Consider the following 17,275-nt stretch of genomic DNA (forward strand, 5'->3'; position numbering starts at 1 on the left):
AGATTTCTTGTAAGAAGATTCTCATAATTTTTTATCTGCAAAACTTTTGATGAATACTTAAAAATCAATTTTCCTGTCAAGTGCTGCAAGCGTAGTAATCAAGCCAGTGCTGGGATTAATATCAAATAGCTGATGTATGATGCTGCCATCTTGCGGGAAACTGTAAACTAACTTTCCATTGGCTGTGTTCGGGTCGTCCGGGTCGTACGCCTCACATTGGAATACAAAAGTGCCGGCGGAACTTTCTTCTAGAACTGTCGCTACATCGCCAACCTTAACATTGAGTTATAGTTAGTTTACTAGTATGGAGGGAATGCCTTGGCCTATAAACGACTTTTTTTTAGATCTGTCCTTGTCTTAAAGTAATTTCACAATGTGTATTTATGGATGTATGTCAAAAGCATATTTCACTCGAAATGTATTATTCCATTTTAAAGTTTAATGATATGTTAATGTAAAAGCAGAGAACAACACAATTTTATATTACATCAATTATTATTCTATTAATCAAAATACCACAGAAAATGAAATATAAATATTTCCAAGCAACTTCCAATGTTAAATTCAAACACTTTTTTATATTCACATCTACTAAGAGATCCGGTTCTGGAACGTATGAAAATCTATTTACCTGGGGGGCTATGAACTCTGGAACACCGTCATTTCTAGAAACGTCACCGATGGTGACATACAGATCTGTGTCCTTTATCTGCTGTGGGGTGCCAGCATCCAGTGCCCTGTGGACATAGTTTACTATAGATATCCTATCAAGAATGGAAGCATTAAGGAAGCACATACAATTTCAATGCAATGGTTAATCTTGATATTAGGTCATTATAAATAAGTATGTGGGGCTTTCCCTCAAATTGGCTATCGAGTACCTACCCACTTCTCCTCCTCAATAAATTGAAAAAAAGGGATGAGGGAGGGGGTTATATTTTTTCTCTTTTTCTAACCCCATAACCCTGAGGACCCTAACCTGTAGGGACTATACTGGGGATGATCTAACCCTTCCGGGCTATACAGTACCCAATATAACCTAACCTAACTAACCTGACCTTACATGTTCCTTTATATCTATGTAAGCAAAGAAAAAGCCTAATTTCTAAGCTAGCCACTAAAATTTTGAAAGTTTGTTAAAAAATATTCACATTGAGATATGTCAATGCCATTTTGACTAGGTACTTCATATACATATTCATACCCACAATTTTAAATCTAGACTAAAAAAAACCACAGTATTTCAATTGATTTTACTCTATAGTATACTATGCCTTATTGTGATGATATACGGCTCATTGCGGCCTTTTCCGGTCAACAGTTTCTTGGTGTAAATCTGGCCGGTCTGTCGGTCAATACGGTACAGGTCCTGCACTTGGTTGGGGTTGGCAAAGTCGTAGGAGACACGCGCGTTCTCACCCACGTCAGGGTCCTCCGCGTGTACCTAAATTATTGTTGGAGTTATGGAAAGTGTCATTTGTGACGTCAAAAAATTACGTCTTAACAGGAAGGATGAGATGAGAAGTAGAAAAAGAAAACCATAACAAAAGAGATGGATTTAGACGAATTTAATGACGTCACACATGACACTTTCCGTAACTCCCTATACGTTAGCTACGAAAATTATTATACAAGGACAAAAATGTGTGTCAATAAATAGCGCAGTAAGAACGTTAATAAATTTTTGCTATATGCTCATTGATGATCATCAACTTCTCAAAAAACTATTTCTAATTTTATTTAAACTTTTTCTGAAATATAGAAAAATGATTACATAGCAGCTGATAATTTTTTGTGTAAAAATCTCTTCACGAAAAAGTAAATGTTCAAAAAAGACAGCAAAACAACTCTTTACTTAACTTTATTAAATGTACATCCATTTGTGGAAGATTTTTTGTGCATAACAATTATAAAAATAATGTTGAAAAAAATATTTTTACCTGGATGACCATTGTATTTGGTGGACTATTTTCTGGTACAACAGCACTATATCTGAAAAGTATGTATTTTGAACTTCCAATCCAAATTTACTTGATATATTTTAAATATTTTCCATAAAAAAAATAGATAAAAGTAAAAAGCACAGTAAATATGCATCATTGTAGACAAATTAAATAATTGTACAAAATAAGATACTTAAAATTTTTGGAAAAAAAATACATTTTCAAAGTCAAAAGGTATATTTTCAAAGGTATTTTTTATCAAACATTTGTGTACAAATTTTGTTTTTAGAAAATAAAATGGCATATTCATTATATTCATGTAACTATCCGCTTACCTTTCTTGGCTAAAGTTGGGTGGCGAGTCATTAACGTCTAAGAGCTCAACCTCAACCAAAACGGATGTTGACTTCTGATCAGGTCCTCCTGCAGGGATATCCTTGGCGATGACGCGTAGTGAGTAGGAGGATTTGATCTCTCTGTCCAGGTTGGAACGACCTCTGGCTCCAGCTCGTACCTGGCAAAGGAATATATTTGTTAATATGTCCATCTATCTATCTGAATATGTCCACCTAGTGGATGGATCATAAATTGTTTTTCTCCTTCTACTTTAATACTATAAATACCATGTCTATCAATCTATCGATTTGTCTATCTATGTATCTGTTTGTCTATCTATACCTGAACGTGTCCATCTGTTGGATGGATCATAAATTGTTCTTCTCCTTCTCCCTCCAGACTATAAATAACTTCACCATAGATTCCAGTGTCGGCATCTGTGGCCTAAATTTTATAAAAAATCACATTGTTGTTGAATGTCACAGATACCTTATAAGTTTTGTTATTTGTACGTTAAGTAGTAATATTTTTGTCTGAAGCTCAAGATTTTGATAGCAACTCAACCTTAAACACAGGTCATTTCATGTTTTAGGCTATTTAGTAATAAATTTAAGATTTTATGACGCTATTATTCTGCACAATCCTACCCCTTGGAATAAGAATATAGAGGGATCTAGGACAAAATAGCCTCGGACAAAATAGCCTCGACGACAAAAAGCCTCAACTAATAATACATATGTGGTTTAGAATTTCGTGGATTTTACAAAAAGTGGTAGATTTTTACAATTTTTAATATCGTGCCCATAAGTGCTAGGGGCACAGCTGTTTGTGTTTTATATTTACCTTTACAGTGGTAACTAAAGCCAAAGGGAGCACACTCTCATTGATCTTGGCTCTGTAAACAGGGGACTCGAATACAGGTGCATTGTCGTTTACATCCTAAAAAGTATAGATTTTTTAATTCTAAAACACACAAAACCTAAAATATGCATACATGGTTATTACCATTAAAAACATCGAAATAAAGAAACAAGGATGACAACATCCATAAGTAGCGAAGCTGCAAAATTATGGATGGACATCCGGAAAAAATACACATTAAATTTTATAAAATAAATCACGAAACCTTACAAAGTGTATAAGGTCTTTTGAAGCCTTACAGACAGACCGACAGAGAAAGCGACAACTCTACTGTCATTTCTACAACTAGCAAAAGTATATTTATTTACCCCCCCCCCCCCCCTAACAAATTAAGTTAGGAATTTGACAATAAATGTAATTATGAGAGTAGGTAGGTATAATTTTATTGGTATTAATTTGGCCAGTAGTAAATAAATGAGAAAATTGCATATATTTGACAGCAAAGTACTCTATAATAAATACACAATTTAATAATCATGATTATACCTTTAATTTGATTGTGATATGTGCTTCACTTCTGCGCAAATCTTCTGGGGTACCTGCCAAAGCAGCCACAGAAAATTTGACACTTTTGACAGTCTCATAGTCCAGTCTTTGGTTGGAGATTATGGCACCGTACTGGGATACCTACAACAAAGAAATTAATTAATTGAGAAACCTAGAGAAAAAACTTAGGAAGGTCACATTTAATTTGAGCAAGAAAAATATTCTTCTATTCTTTGCTTCAAAACTTTCAACTGACTAAATGACAATCTGTATATCTATCTTTCTGTCTGTGTATATGTCTGTATGTATATCTGTCTGTATGTATATCTGTCTGTATGTCTATCTTTCTGTCTGTGTGTATGCCTGTGTGTATATTTGTCTATATGTCTATCTTTCTGTCTATGTGTATGTCTGTATGTATATTTGTCTGTATGTCTATCTTTCTGTCTATGTGTATGTCTGTATGTATATCTGTCTGTATGTATATCTTTCTGTCTATGTGTATGTCTGCATATCTGTATTTATGTATGTCCATCCGGTTGTCTATATATATCATGCCAATATATGTATATCTGTCTGTCTGACAATGAATTTGTCAGAATTATATTTTTTTTATAAATCTATACCTGAATGATTTCACTCATAGGATCTGTTGCTGAAAGCTTCTGGTAGTTTGTTATCAACTGTCCGGTCAAAGGATCCTGAAAACAATTATAAGTTAGGTTGATAATTTAGGAATCCTTATAATAAAAGTAAAGGGATCTCTAGGTGTCTGTGCGTAATCGTATGTACCGATGGATCTCGCTAACTACTGAACCGATATGGTTCTCTTTTAAATGGAAGCTTCTCATAGGTCCTGGGAAAGTTTACAACTATTTTTGAGGGACAGTACCACCACCCTCCCAATAGAAGACCTTAATTATGGATCTAAAATATACTCTATGACATGCATAATTGTCGACATCAAATATTGATTTCCTTGACATGAACTAACCTTAGCAGTGATATTATAGAATGGTGTACCAGGCTCTAATTCTTCATCAATCTCAATCTAAATTAAAAACAAAACATTATTCACAACAGTGTAGCTTCTTATATTTGAATTAAAGTTTTCCATCTACACGTACTATTGTTTTATAATAAGCAATAGACAAATGTCATCTAATGGTAATTATTGTTACAATATAAAGGGACTGTACACAAGAGAAAAATGTATAGTGTACAATACAATAGAATGATATTATTAATTCAAATTTATGCAGCGTAAATGTATGCTATTTAAGCAGTAAGTGTTATCAATGGAGAATATTTATTATAAAAACTCCAAGTTTTACTCAAACTTTAAATGATTCAAATAAATTAAGCTTCATTATTGTTTTAGCTAGTTGACCAAGAAATAGTAGAGTAGAAATACAAAGATTTTAAATACAATAAATTTATTATTTACCTCTATAGTGGGGTCGCTAGGGGTCCAAGGGGCCGGAAAAATTGGACTGTCTGCATTATAAGCCTGAAAAAAATAATAATTAAAACATTAAAATAAATTAGAATAATCTCTGTCCATAACTATCAGTAACAATGTATTTGATTATAAATTGAATAATAGAATTGAGATTAAGAAATTATTTTAAAATGTTTGTATATATATTTAAGACAATATCATTCTCAATACTAAAAGCATACTCATAAAAGCTATCGAAAAAGGACTTGCGGATTTACAAAAAAAATACTCACGGATTTTTCGAAAAAAATCACACAAATCTAAATATTCAATACGTCACTTAAAACAACAAATGATTCTCCCCTCAAAAATATAATACCTGAATATAGAAAGTAGCTTCTGCAACGGCTGAATTCTCTCCTACTTCTGTATTCTTATCTTTCACCTAAACATTTAATTTTTATTATTTGTTAGTTAATCGATTTAAAAAAAACTCATATGAATCTTATTTGAGTAACATAAAGTAAATTTTCAAAATGTAATTCATATTTGCTAAAAGGTATACTAAATCTATAAAAACCTTAAAATACATCTTAAAGAAATAGATCTACTAACTGGCAATTAATTCAAGAAAGCATATTTTAAATGAGATAGCTGACTTTAATTTAAACTATCGACGGTATTTTAATGACATTATATATTTACATACAATATACAGTAATTTGTAATCGTATTATATACGAGTTGTTATAACGATACTCCGCTGCTAATAATATAAAAAAAATATATAACCTCTATTGTCAAAATGATAACAGCTGCTTGGTTGTAGCTCAATTGTTCATTGATAACTATCTTCCCATTTCGAGGGTCAATGGTAAAGGCAGATCTAAAAATACTAGAGTTGGCTCGATATAATTATCTCCCTATTGGCTAGTTTTCTATATGCATATCTATTTCTCAATAAATCTATTTTCCTCACCCGGCATTACTATCTAAAAGAAAGTAAATATTTAATAATCTAAATGATTTTAAAAAGATTTTTTAAATTATATCTTTTCTTTACATTACCATCACCAAAGGGTTAATGATGATGATTACAATTTTAGTTTAATATTTGAACACACAAAGTGTCGCCACAATCGAATTCTTTTAAAACAGAGTTTTCTTACATTTATTATTTTATAAATTTAAATTTTCTTTTTTATGATTAGAAATTAAATACATTGATATAAGGTAAATAGCAACATGAAATTAAAAAAAGGAATTTATTTTTAATAAAGTAAAATAATGGGTCTTATCGTTCTGGGCAATGAGAGTTTATTATGGATTATTGGAGCACTATGAGTTTTAAACAAATATTCCTTGGAAAACTTGAGCTCGTTTATAGACATTTATTTCCTATATAGATCTGACATGGATCTTGAAGCAATTAAGCAGGCCGTTTTGTACATGTTAAAAATTGGAAGATTTCATTAAATAAAAGTAATCGCAAATATACTTAGTAAATAAAAAAATCATAATAATCTTTTTTTCGATTTCATGTTTGTCTTGAAAATAGTTTGACTATAGGTTTGACCATCTCTCTTCTAATTGTATGTTAGCGTAGGTCTCTACATAATAATCTGTCGGTTTTATATATTAAAGTCTATACAAATAAATGTATGTTTCTGTGAGTTCTTACTAATCTTTTAATCTATCTACCGATGTATCTAACTCATTTTGATTGTAGAAGCAACATTCTTCGAATAAATCCATTATCTATCTATCATTCAATATATGTATGATGTATGTATATCTATCTATCTGTACTTATAGGCAGCAACATTCTCTAGGATAGATCCACTCTTATCCCTGGCAACTATCTATCTATCTATCCAGGCATCTAACTATCTATCTAACTCTCATTTTATCTACCTACCTTTAATTATAAGCAGCAACATTCTCTAGAATAGAGCCACTCTTATCCCTGGCAACTATCTATCTATCTATCTCTCTCTTTCTATACGCCAATCTATCTACATTTAGATCTATCTATCTACCTGTAATTCTAAGCAGCAACATTCTCCAGGATAGAGCCACTCTTATCTCTACCAATTATGTATCTATGTATTTATTTATCTATCTCTCTCTTTCTATCTACCTGTAATTATAAGCAGCCACATTCTCTAAAATAGATCCACTCTTATCCCTAGCCACTATAGGTTCAACTATATCATATTCTAGATCAGCATTACGGTCTAGATCTACTGCTTTTACTTCCAAAACCTAAACATAGGATAGATCAAAATAATCACTGGGCTCTTTATTACACTTGTCCCCAAAGTTTTATGTGAACGTTTTCTTTATTGTTGTCTTAAAACATTTGGGGATCAAATATTGTTTAGTTAGTCCAGTAACTTAATTGTTCAAACTTTTTATCCACTTATTACAATCTACAAAAGGGGTAATTTTGTGTATCATCATTGGGGATGTACACCAATAAATTAAAAGATCGTTCAAAGGGCATGATCTAGGCATGATAGGCATAGGACTACAAATACATAGGTATTGAGGCAATCTATGTTTTAAAAGAATTTTTTCATTTGAAAGAAAATATTTTTCACGATCAGTATTATAAACAGACGCTGCTTTTTCAATCATCATGTAATATGTGTAATGTGTATGTACTAACGGTTACGCCTTTAGAGGCCTCTGGGGGCACTTGTGGTGGGAGATGGGGTGGTAAGTCGACAACCCCTTCTACTTGAAATTTCATTTCTTTTGGAATTTTGGTGGTACCCTCCCCCAAAAAATATTTATAAACCTATTTATAAGCTACATTGTCAGCAGTTACCGAGATCCTTCAGTATATACATACCTACAGACAGACAGAGACAAATCCTGTTTATTTTATATATACGGATTTGTTTAGTTGATTTTCATACCTGGAAGCCTTTAGGTTCATTTTCCAGAACATATTCTGTGTAGCTGCTCTGTGTAAACTTTGGCGGTTTGTTATTCACATCCTGAAAATGAAAAGAAGTTATAGAGAAGCTTTGTTTTGTTAAAAATTAAAAATATTATGAATAAGATTAAATCACACGAAAAAAAATTGCAGTTGTATCAATTATCCAAATAGATCTGCCTCTAATTAATCAGTATGATTACCCTCTCATGGCATAAAGCTAAAATATCTTTGGTGTTATCCTAGTTTATAACTCCCCCCCCCCCCCCAGAGAACAAATTTTTTACAATTAGGTTAGGTTAGGTTATAGAGTGGGGAGGGGGGGGGGGGGGAGGGGGAATCTAGAAATTTTCAAAATAGAAAAAAATATTTCTAAGAGGATAATACAATATCTTTAATAAAATTATAAATATTGTAATACTCAATCAATCAATTCAACTACCATCATTTAAATCTTTGTCAATCCTTATTTTTCTACTAAACCATAGTTTTTCAAGGATGAAAGGACAATAGCGATTGAAAATGTATATCACCGCTTCTTTTAAATTACCATCAACTATAGACATAATTATTTAAGGGGAAGGTAGTATTGTAGATATACTTTTATTGTCCATTATCCTATCCCTGTTTCCCCGAAGTTTCTTTACCTGGATTGTAAGGATAACTTTTGTGTTGCCAGTTTGCTTGTGTGGTTCTCCTTGGTCAGTGGATTGTACCTATTTAAAAGAAATACATTTTAAAACAAGGATGTCATAAAGCGAAGCTCTTCTTTTGGAAATGGTTACATTTGTTAATTTTGTTCAAATTGAATTATTCAAATAATTTTGCAGAAAAGCTTTTGATATATTCACTGTAGTGAAAAGGTCCTTTTCTTTTTAAAAGAAAGGATCATGGAAAGAAAACGAAGTAGCAGGTTTCGTCGTATTTTCGAGTAGCTTTTGATAGGTTATTTTAGGTTGTGTAAATAGGACAAAACTCGCTACTGGGTTTTCTTTCCATGATCCAGAACATATATAACAAAGGTTGGCTTAAATTGTATTGAGCTGCGCTGCTTTAAAAAAAATACATACCTCTAACTCGTAAAGTTCTCCATTTTGATCTATATCCAGGTTAGCATCAGGGGCTACTGAGATAACACCAGTAATCGGGTCAATAATAAAATTGTCCTTAGAACCAGAATAAATGGAATACCTAAATAGATAGGTAGATGGTTAGATTAATATTAATGCATAAATTATGTATAAAATTTGACACCCATTCTTAATTGATTAGGTCTAACTCGACTTTGATCCATATAATCATAAAGATTCAAAGATTTAATAATTTATCGAATGTTATTCTGAAGTCAAACTGTACTAAATTTACTAGGTGAATCTTATTAGGAGGGAAAAGGGAATGTGATTCTGACAAACAATTCTAAGTGAAAATTTCCCCTCAACCCAATTACCTTTTTTCTCCCCCTTCTTGCCCACTTCCCTTTCAGTTTCATCAAAAAACAAGTTTTACTCCAACTTTACTCCAACAAAATATTTCAAATGGAATTAATTGGCTGAATAGCAGCCTCTGCTTATGAGATTGAGTATGTATCAATAAAAAAAGATACAGATAAAAAAAACTCGTGGTTTCTTTCAAAGTACATGTCGAGCACTAAATAAACAAACACACAAAAAAACTACATCTTTGGCTTATGTTCAAAAAGAAGAGGGGAATTTCTATCGACCAGTCATTTTGAACGAACCACCAAAAAAGTGATAGATAAATATATATGTACCTTAAATCTGCATCGCTACCATCTGGATCTGTAGCTGTTACACCAATAACCTCAGTCTTAGGTCCTGCGTCCTCTCGGATAGTAGCCTCGTATAATCTGTAGAAATACAAATATGTTTATCAGTAAGAAATCTTGAATTTTTTATTTTCCTGCCAAGGAGCTATATTTCTCGTATTAATTCTCATCCATACGAAAAAACTATGTCTAGCATCGTATTAAATCCAGCTTTCTACGAATATAAAAATGTACAATCAAAAGATTAAAACCATTTTTTCAGCCCATGCCTTCGGCACCTCGGGGCTTAAAAAAAACTAGTTTTAATCTTTTAATTGTACATTCTATATCCGCGGAAAGCCGTTTATAATACGATGCGAGAAATAACTATTCTTGTTCTATAATTATTTCTTTCTCTCAATTAATTATCTTTTTCTATAATCTTTTATATAATTTTATTGCCTAATTTAAAAGAATATCATACAACATAGAGATTTTAAAATTTTAACATTATTTTTATACAATAAAAACTTAACACGACTTTATACACTTAACATACATTTTTCTTTAATTTTTAGAGTCATTTTGTTGTTATGTTTAATTTAAATGTATGTTAGTCGGACGGTCTGAAACTTGCTTTAAAATAACACTGCCATTTGTTATTTTTTTATATATCCGTAGGATTAGAACCGGTTCTCAGCCATAATCAAAAATCATGAATAGCATAGTATTTAAGAAATTTTCAACAAATAATAAAATAAAAATCATAACATTAATACTAGTTTTACCCTTATAATTTTTCATTTTAGTATCCGCGGAAATCCGTCTATAATACGATGCAATAAATATTTTTTTTTTTTACCTTTGTTGAAACTTGGGACGTTGATTCCTCATACTGCCAACATTAACATACACGTTCACATCTGCGTGTAATGGTTCGGGATTACCTAAATTTTTAAGTGTTAAAGCTTCTCTAAAAAGTGTAAGTTTCTCCTATCAAATGTTTGTTTGTTACTATGTATTCATAAATTTTGTGTTTTAATATGAATATTTATTAAAGCATGATGACGAGAAAGCTCAAAGTGTCATGTGTGATGTCATAAAAATAATTCTATAAAGGAGGGATGAGATGAGAAAAGGGAAAGGACACCCCTAAAAATAGATGAAAGTGTATGATGTGTGTATGTTCGTTAAGCTAAAAGAGACACTAAACTGCACTAATCTAGTGATACTCTTTAAAACAGCCAATAAGAATTTATATTTTCCTTGTTCACAAAGATTTGACATACCTTGATCTGTAGCTCTGATAACCAGATCATATCTGCCACTCTCTGTGTCTTCGACACTGACTGGACGTAACATTCTTAGCTCCCCACTCAGCGGGTCTATTTCAAATACCACTACGTCGGTGTTGATGGATTTTATTGTGTAGAACACCTTTCCGCCTCCCTGAAAAATAAATAAAATAAGATTAATTGATCGAACCACCAATTTAAATTTTAGTTTAAAAATAAAAAGTAAAAGGTATTTTTCAGTATCGGTTCGAAACCGATTAACATCCGTTGGATATGAACCGGTTCACAGCAATACTGAAAAATTATGTATAGCATTGTATTTTATCCAGTTTTCTACGTCATGAATCTAATGATTATATCAGAAGTTTAACTGTAAATGAGAACGATGTGGATTCAGCGGTTAGTGATATCTTTTTAAACACACACAGACAAAAGACCATTCTATTACTTTAATATAAGTATTGTATTATATATGAAAAATTTACTTTATAATAAAGATGTTTCATGTAAATTCAACATCATATTTTACATGATATACTAATCCATACCTGTAGAGGCCCATCTTTATCCGTGGCTTTGACAACTAGCGGAGGTTGGAACTTGTCATCTCCAATTCTAACTACTCGTCTATACTCAGTCTGTTCAAATACAGGAGCGTTGTCATTAACATCCTCGATGTTCACTAAAATTAAGTTATTTTAGTAGCAATCTTTCTCAATAGATTATTTTGTCTGTTTCGCTATGGGGGAAATGTGATTTTCTCGGCTGTTATTCACGATAGACTGCTGAATATTCTTGTGAAAATAAGAGCATCCAGTGCAGTGTACGATTTACTTGTTTTGTTAGTCTGCCGGTCATGATTTTTTTGTGCTTCGCTACTAAAGGATTTGTCACTCCATGTTTCAATGTAAACTTTAAAAAGAAATTGTTCCCTAATGCTACTGATCTGGCATAAAATTCTAAGAAGTTATGTCTAGTCCAGAAAACAGGCTGTAATAACTTTTTATCTAACAGGTCTTTTTTTTAACTCTTTGATCTATTTAAACCATAGAGAGAAAGTTTTTATTTAAAGTTAGGTATAATGTAATTAGGGTTAACAAAGTCTAACCATTTTAATTATATAGGGATACTAAAGTAACAGGATGTTTGTCTGTCTGTGTGTCTGTCTGTCTGTGTGTCTGTCTGTACCGAAGGATCTCGCTAACCGCTGAACCGATCGGGTTCTCCTTAACAGGGTAGATTCTCATATGCCCTGGGAAGGTTTTTAACTATTTTGGGGGAGGGTACTACCACCCTCCCAAGAAAAATGACTAAAAAATTGAAATTTTAAAAAAATTATGGGAGACTTCAACGTCAAATAAAGAGGTATCGTACGTAAAAAATTATCGGAGAAACTTTAACAAACAAAAACATTTAAAGTGCCACTAGAGGCCTCTAGGGGCGTAGCCGCTAGTATAGGGATAAAGGGATAAGGCAATGGTCGATAAATTTATGTACATCCCCAATGATGATACACAAAATTACCCATTCTTTAGATTACAATTATTAATTAAATGCACTTAATGCACTGACCTATCGAAATTCAATAAAAGTCTCTAAAGTTGAAAAACCAACGACTAAGAAAACATTATTCTATAACTTTGGGAACTAGTGTAATAAACAGACCAATGTACCCTTCCTCCCAGTTAAATATAACTTACCAATAAGAGTTGTCGTAGTAATTTGACCGCCACCGTCTGTAGCTGTGTAGATTAGAGAAAAGGTTTTCTGGGCTTCATAGTCAAGACAAGATTGGGACCTAAAATTGAAAATAGTTTTCTCATTATTAACAGTTAATAATTATATTATTTTTATTAATTTTATAAATTTTTAATGGTAATTTTTCTATCCTTACATAATGCATATCCTGAACTATCTATACATCTTTCTCAGAAAAAATTTGAACCTTCCCTTACAATTATTGAAATATTAACGCAGCCGTTTACGAGATTCTTGCGGACATAGCAGTTTCCCAAAGTGTAGTGGTTATCACACTGCGCTATGGTTGTAATAAACAGAGTGCAACTTCTTTACAATTTATCTAAAGATGACCTATCTATAAAATAAATCTTTTATCTATACTTTTTTGATCCATCTATTTATACCTCTTTATAGTTAATTAAATTAATGAAAATCAATCAATTAATCAATACCTTCTCCTAGACCTAGATGGGGCCAGGCCACAGTTAGCTACAGCAATATCTCCAGTGGTTGGATTAACTGTCAATTTCTCAGACCCGAAACCTCTGACTGAATACTGAACCTGTCCGAAGGATCCGGAATCTGGATCAAATGCCTAAAAAATTTACAAAATTATTTTTAATAATAAGTGTTTCTTTATCTATAGATGTTATAAACTCCTTTGAATTCAATCTAATATTTTAATAGTTAAAAACTTTTAAATTAGATAAACTGACAGCCACACTTTTATGTACTATGTAGTAAAAACATTAAGCAATTTATTTATATGATCAGAGTATTTATTGAAATAAAGAAACAAAGTTGAAATTTTATAAAAGAATAGTGTAAGCGAAATATCAGTTGTTAATCGGTTTGTTTATGCGTCGACCTAACTTTTTATCTGTCTACTATTTATATATCTATTTATTTATTTCTATTCAATCTACTTTTAAATCTGCCTTTTATACTTAATGTAGAATCAATCTATTTATTATCTGTCTATCTATCTACCTGAATTTGACCAATAACAGTGCCAGGTTGTGCGTCTTCGGGAACAGAAAATTCATACGTATTTTCAGGGAAGCTGGAAATAATAATTACAAAAATATAAAACAGCGTACAGACAGAATAATAAAGATCATATATAATTTTTTTTAAATTGCTTTTTAATCCTTTGCAATTGCTATAAATGATTACTAACATTTATTTCTATTGATGAATTGTTTTAAATTTACATGGATCTAAAGGAATAAGATATTGGCAAATATGATACAAAAAATTACCCCTTATGTAGATTTCAATTAATTTATATTTTAAAATCCAACTAATTAAATTTCCTCAAAGTCTCCAAAGTTGTTAAGCCGACGAATAAGAATTTACTTTAATTAAGGTATTAATAATCCTTACCTTGGCACATTGTCATTGGAATCCGTAACGATGACGTTGACCCTGGACTTGACAGCCTCGTTGTTGGCGGTCAGAGCAACCACATAGAAGGAGAACTCCTTCGCCTCGGGGTTCTCGTGGTCAAGCTGACCGGGATCTTTGACCCTAAAAATAGGTAAAGGTTCAGGTAGTAAATTGCAGCTATATAAAAAAGCTGCTAATATTTAGGAATTTTCAGCAGTAGCATTATATAAAACCATGATTATCAGCATCCACGTCCAAAGGGGTGGATTGAAGGGGTGTTTTGTTTACCCCTCTCAAACGTTTAAAACCCTTATTTTACATCCGTCATTGTTTAAATAAATACATTAGATAATACCCTTAAACATTTGAAACCTCTGATTTTATCAACCTACAAAAAAAAACTTCGATCAGCCCCAAAAATTTTACTTATTCTACGATTGCATTACGATAGCTAATATCAAATTTTGTAATGCATTTAAATATTTTTTCAAAAATGATATATTTTATTACTAATATTTCATGTTAGTTTTGACATTTTGGAAGAAGACAAATAATGATACCTGATAATGACGGGAGTTTTACCGATTGCCGTTTCTGGGTATACATAGAAAACACCCTAAAAAACATAGCAACATATTTGTAAATATTTGTCAGCACCTTTGGTTCTTTAGGATAGTGTTATCCTTTAGAAGTATTGACTTTTTATGAAACCCAATCTTCAGATAAAGCTAAAATTACACAAATCTATGTATAAACATATTTACTTATCTAAATTCTAAATTAGTGGGATTCAACTTTTTTATAAGATAGGTTTAACTAAACCTAAAACTAAACCTATAGATAAGAATACAAACCTCTGGTTATTAGTCGTTCTACAGATTTTTAAAAAGGGATTTTAGTATGTAACTGTTGTGCTACTTATGAAAAAAACGGTCTTGATAAATAGGTATTTTAACAGGGAAGGAGACAATACCAAATTTTTCAGTATTCTACAAAAAATAGATTCAACTTATTAGTTGAAAAAGATAGTCAATGATTATTTGTGCAACCCAATCAAGATTCACAATTACCCCCTAATGTTTTTAATCATATAAACGTTGTGAGTAGGGTTGGGTCGGATATCCGGTTTGGCCGGATATCCGGCCATTTTCAATATCCGGCCGGAATATATGATATTAAAACTATCCGGTTACAGGATATCCGGCTGATTTTTGACGCCGGATATCAGGTAATTTGCGAATATCGAACGTTGGCCAGATATCCGGCCGGAACCGGATATCCGGCATTATAAATCAGCCGGATATCAGCTATCCGGTATCCGGCCAAAAAAGTATCCGGCCCAACACTAGTTGTGAGCCATTGTCCCTTCCCTAATCCCTGATTTTTACCTCAGAATTTGGGGTGATTGGTTCTAAAAAGATGGAGAACTCTGCATTCTTGCTGACATCCATGTCTACAACCTCCAGGGTAAGTCCTGGGAGGGGGGTGTCCTCTCCCACATCCTCGGGCACGGGTACTGTTATCTCCTCTCTGCAGGGGGGGATATTTTGATATTTTTACCGGAAAATGGGATAACAAAATTGAAATAATCATACATATAATAGATATTAATTTTTGTATTGCATATTTGTATTATATATATATATGCAGGTACGTCCAAGAGGGGGGAGGGGTAAAGGGTAATTATCCCCCCCTCCCCTTTCAACAAAAAGCTTGGACGTCCTTGTATATGTGTCCAGTAATATCTTAAAAACAGCTGCCATTCAAGCTATTTTGAAAGGAAGAGGGAAGTTCATGGTAAAACATATATCAATATATTGAATATGAAGATTTTACACTCATGCTGTTATTTTATCAACATAAGATTATAAAAGATTATATAATTTATATCAGTAATAATATCGACGTAAAATCAGATAAAATAGAAAGTATCCATTCCTATTGAAAACTGGCAATTCATCATCAATATCTGTAATAACCACAGTCACTCCAGTTCGAGTCTCTGCACCTAAAAAATAATTTACTTGAAAAATTTGTTTCATATCATCAAAAAAGGATACACATATGATGTATGTAACCACGCAAAATAGTCTAAACCCTTCATAGGTTCCATATCAATATTCTCTCAAAATTGTTGAACAATTGGTTTAGTCGTTTGTAAGATCTTAGCGGACATCCCTTTATAATTTCTGAGAGAAAATCCTTTTAGGTGCTCGTATTAGTTTTCTTTACCTGGTATTCCGTCTTCTAGAGGCGAGATTTCTTCTGCTACAATCTAAATTAAAAATATTGATATTTATGTATTTAATGTTTACTTCCAAAACAAAATTTTAAACTACTAAATTATATTATCATTTGCTTATGTCGTATAGTAGTTCAAGGATATCCGACAAAGTAGCAAGGTCTTTTGGTCTGTAGCTAAAGATTTCGTCAAATACTTAACCGATTGGATTCTCAAGTGTAGGGAAGCTTCGCAGAGATCCCGTAAAGGTTTTAGGCTATTTTCTTGTCTCTCCTAACCACTTAGAATACAGAGCCCCTTGATGATAGGGGCGTAGCCGCAAGTATAGGGGGAAAAATTTGAAAACTTCGAATAAATCATAAAATGAGACATACTTAGGCCAAGACCAAATGCAAACTTACCGTGAAAGTATAGAGGCCGCCCTCTTTTAAAATCTGGCTGTTCTCCCTATCAATCTGATTTTCTGATGTCTGTAGGCTTAATGTCAGCACCCCATCTGCACTCTTATTTTCTTCACTAAAAAAGGGAATGATTTAATAACATATATGCATTCAAACAAGGATAAATAAGATTCATAATAGAAAAAATAAATAGTCAAAAAAAACTTTTTGAAAAAGGAATGCCTATTTTGGAAAAAGATAAATTTTCAAACTTGATTTTAAAGTTCTTCTCATTTAATTTTGTTTTGGATATGTTCAAAATGTAAATGCGGACTTTCTGGTTCTGCTTATAGACGTGTATTGCATCCAAAATTGTACACATTTGTTATAGGA

General features: G+C 32.2%; 1 protein-coding gene across 1 annotated transcript in view; it reads right to left on the reverse strand.

The window, feature by feature from the left end:
• The window catches only part of LOC145324576 (cadherin-87A-like), a 50,713-nt gene that overhangs the window by 9,786 nt on the left and 23,652 nt on the right, over positions 1-17,275 (reverse strand). Inside the window, exons 13-42 of the mRNA XM_080167159.1 lie at positions 16,904-17,018; positions 16,493-16,535; positions 16,167-16,268; positions 15,649-15,788; positions 14,821-14,876; positions 14,258-14,401; positions 13,862-13,934; positions 13,324-13,466; positions 12,832-12,929; positions 11,680-11,813; positions 11,126-11,285; positions 10,699-10,783; positions 9,843-9,938; positions 9,142-9,262; positions 8,719-8,787; positions 8,052-8,132; positions 7,268-7,392; positions 5,920-6,013; positions 5,507-5,572; positions 5,134-5,196; positions 4,681-4,737; positions 4,313-4,387; positions 3,687-3,827; positions 3,123-3,218; positions 2,622-2,723; positions 2,279-2,457; positions 1,941-1,992; positions 1,275-1,444; positions 632-737; positions 74-273 (exon numbers count right to left, since the gene is read on the reverse strand). Of these exons, the coding sequence (XP_080023285.1) occupies positions 74-273; positions 632-737; positions 1,275-1,444; positions 1,941-1,992; positions 2,279-2,457; positions 2,622-2,723; positions 3,123-3,218; positions 3,687-3,827; positions 4,313-4,387; positions 4,681-4,737; positions 5,134-5,196; positions 5,507-5,572; positions 5,920-6,013; positions 7,268-7,392; positions 8,052-8,132; positions 8,719-8,787; positions 9,142-9,262; positions 9,843-9,938; positions 10,699-10,783; positions 11,126-11,285; positions 11,680-11,813; positions 12,832-12,929; positions 13,324-13,466; positions 13,862-13,934; positions 14,258-14,401; positions 14,821-14,876; positions 15,649-15,788; positions 16,167-16,268; positions 16,493-16,535; positions 16,904-17,018 (3,186 nt within the window). The remainder of the gene's footprint in view (positions 1-73; positions 274-631; positions 738-1,274; positions 1,445-1,940; positions 1,993-2,278; positions 2,458-2,621; positions 2,724-3,122; positions 3,219-3,686; positions 3,828-4,312; positions 4,388-4,680; positions 4,738-5,133; positions 5,197-5,506; positions 5,573-5,919; positions 6,014-7,267; positions 7,393-8,051; positions 8,133-8,718; positions 8,788-9,141; positions 9,263-9,842; positions 9,939-10,698; positions 10,784-11,125; positions 11,286-11,679; positions 11,814-12,831; positions 12,930-13,323; positions 13,467-13,861; positions 13,935-14,257; positions 14,402-14,820; positions 14,877-15,648; positions 15,789-16,166; positions 16,269-16,492; positions 16,536-16,903; positions 17,019-17,275) is intronic.

The sequence above is a fragment of the Acartia tonsa genome, chromosome 7 (assembly GCF_053477335.1).
Source record: "Acartia tonsa isolate MP-2025a chromosome 7, ASM5347733v1, whole genome shotgun sequence".
Classification (NCBI taxonomy): domain Eukaryota; kingdom Metazoa; phylum Arthropoda; class Copepoda; order Calanoida; family Acartiidae; genus Acartia; species Acartia tonsa.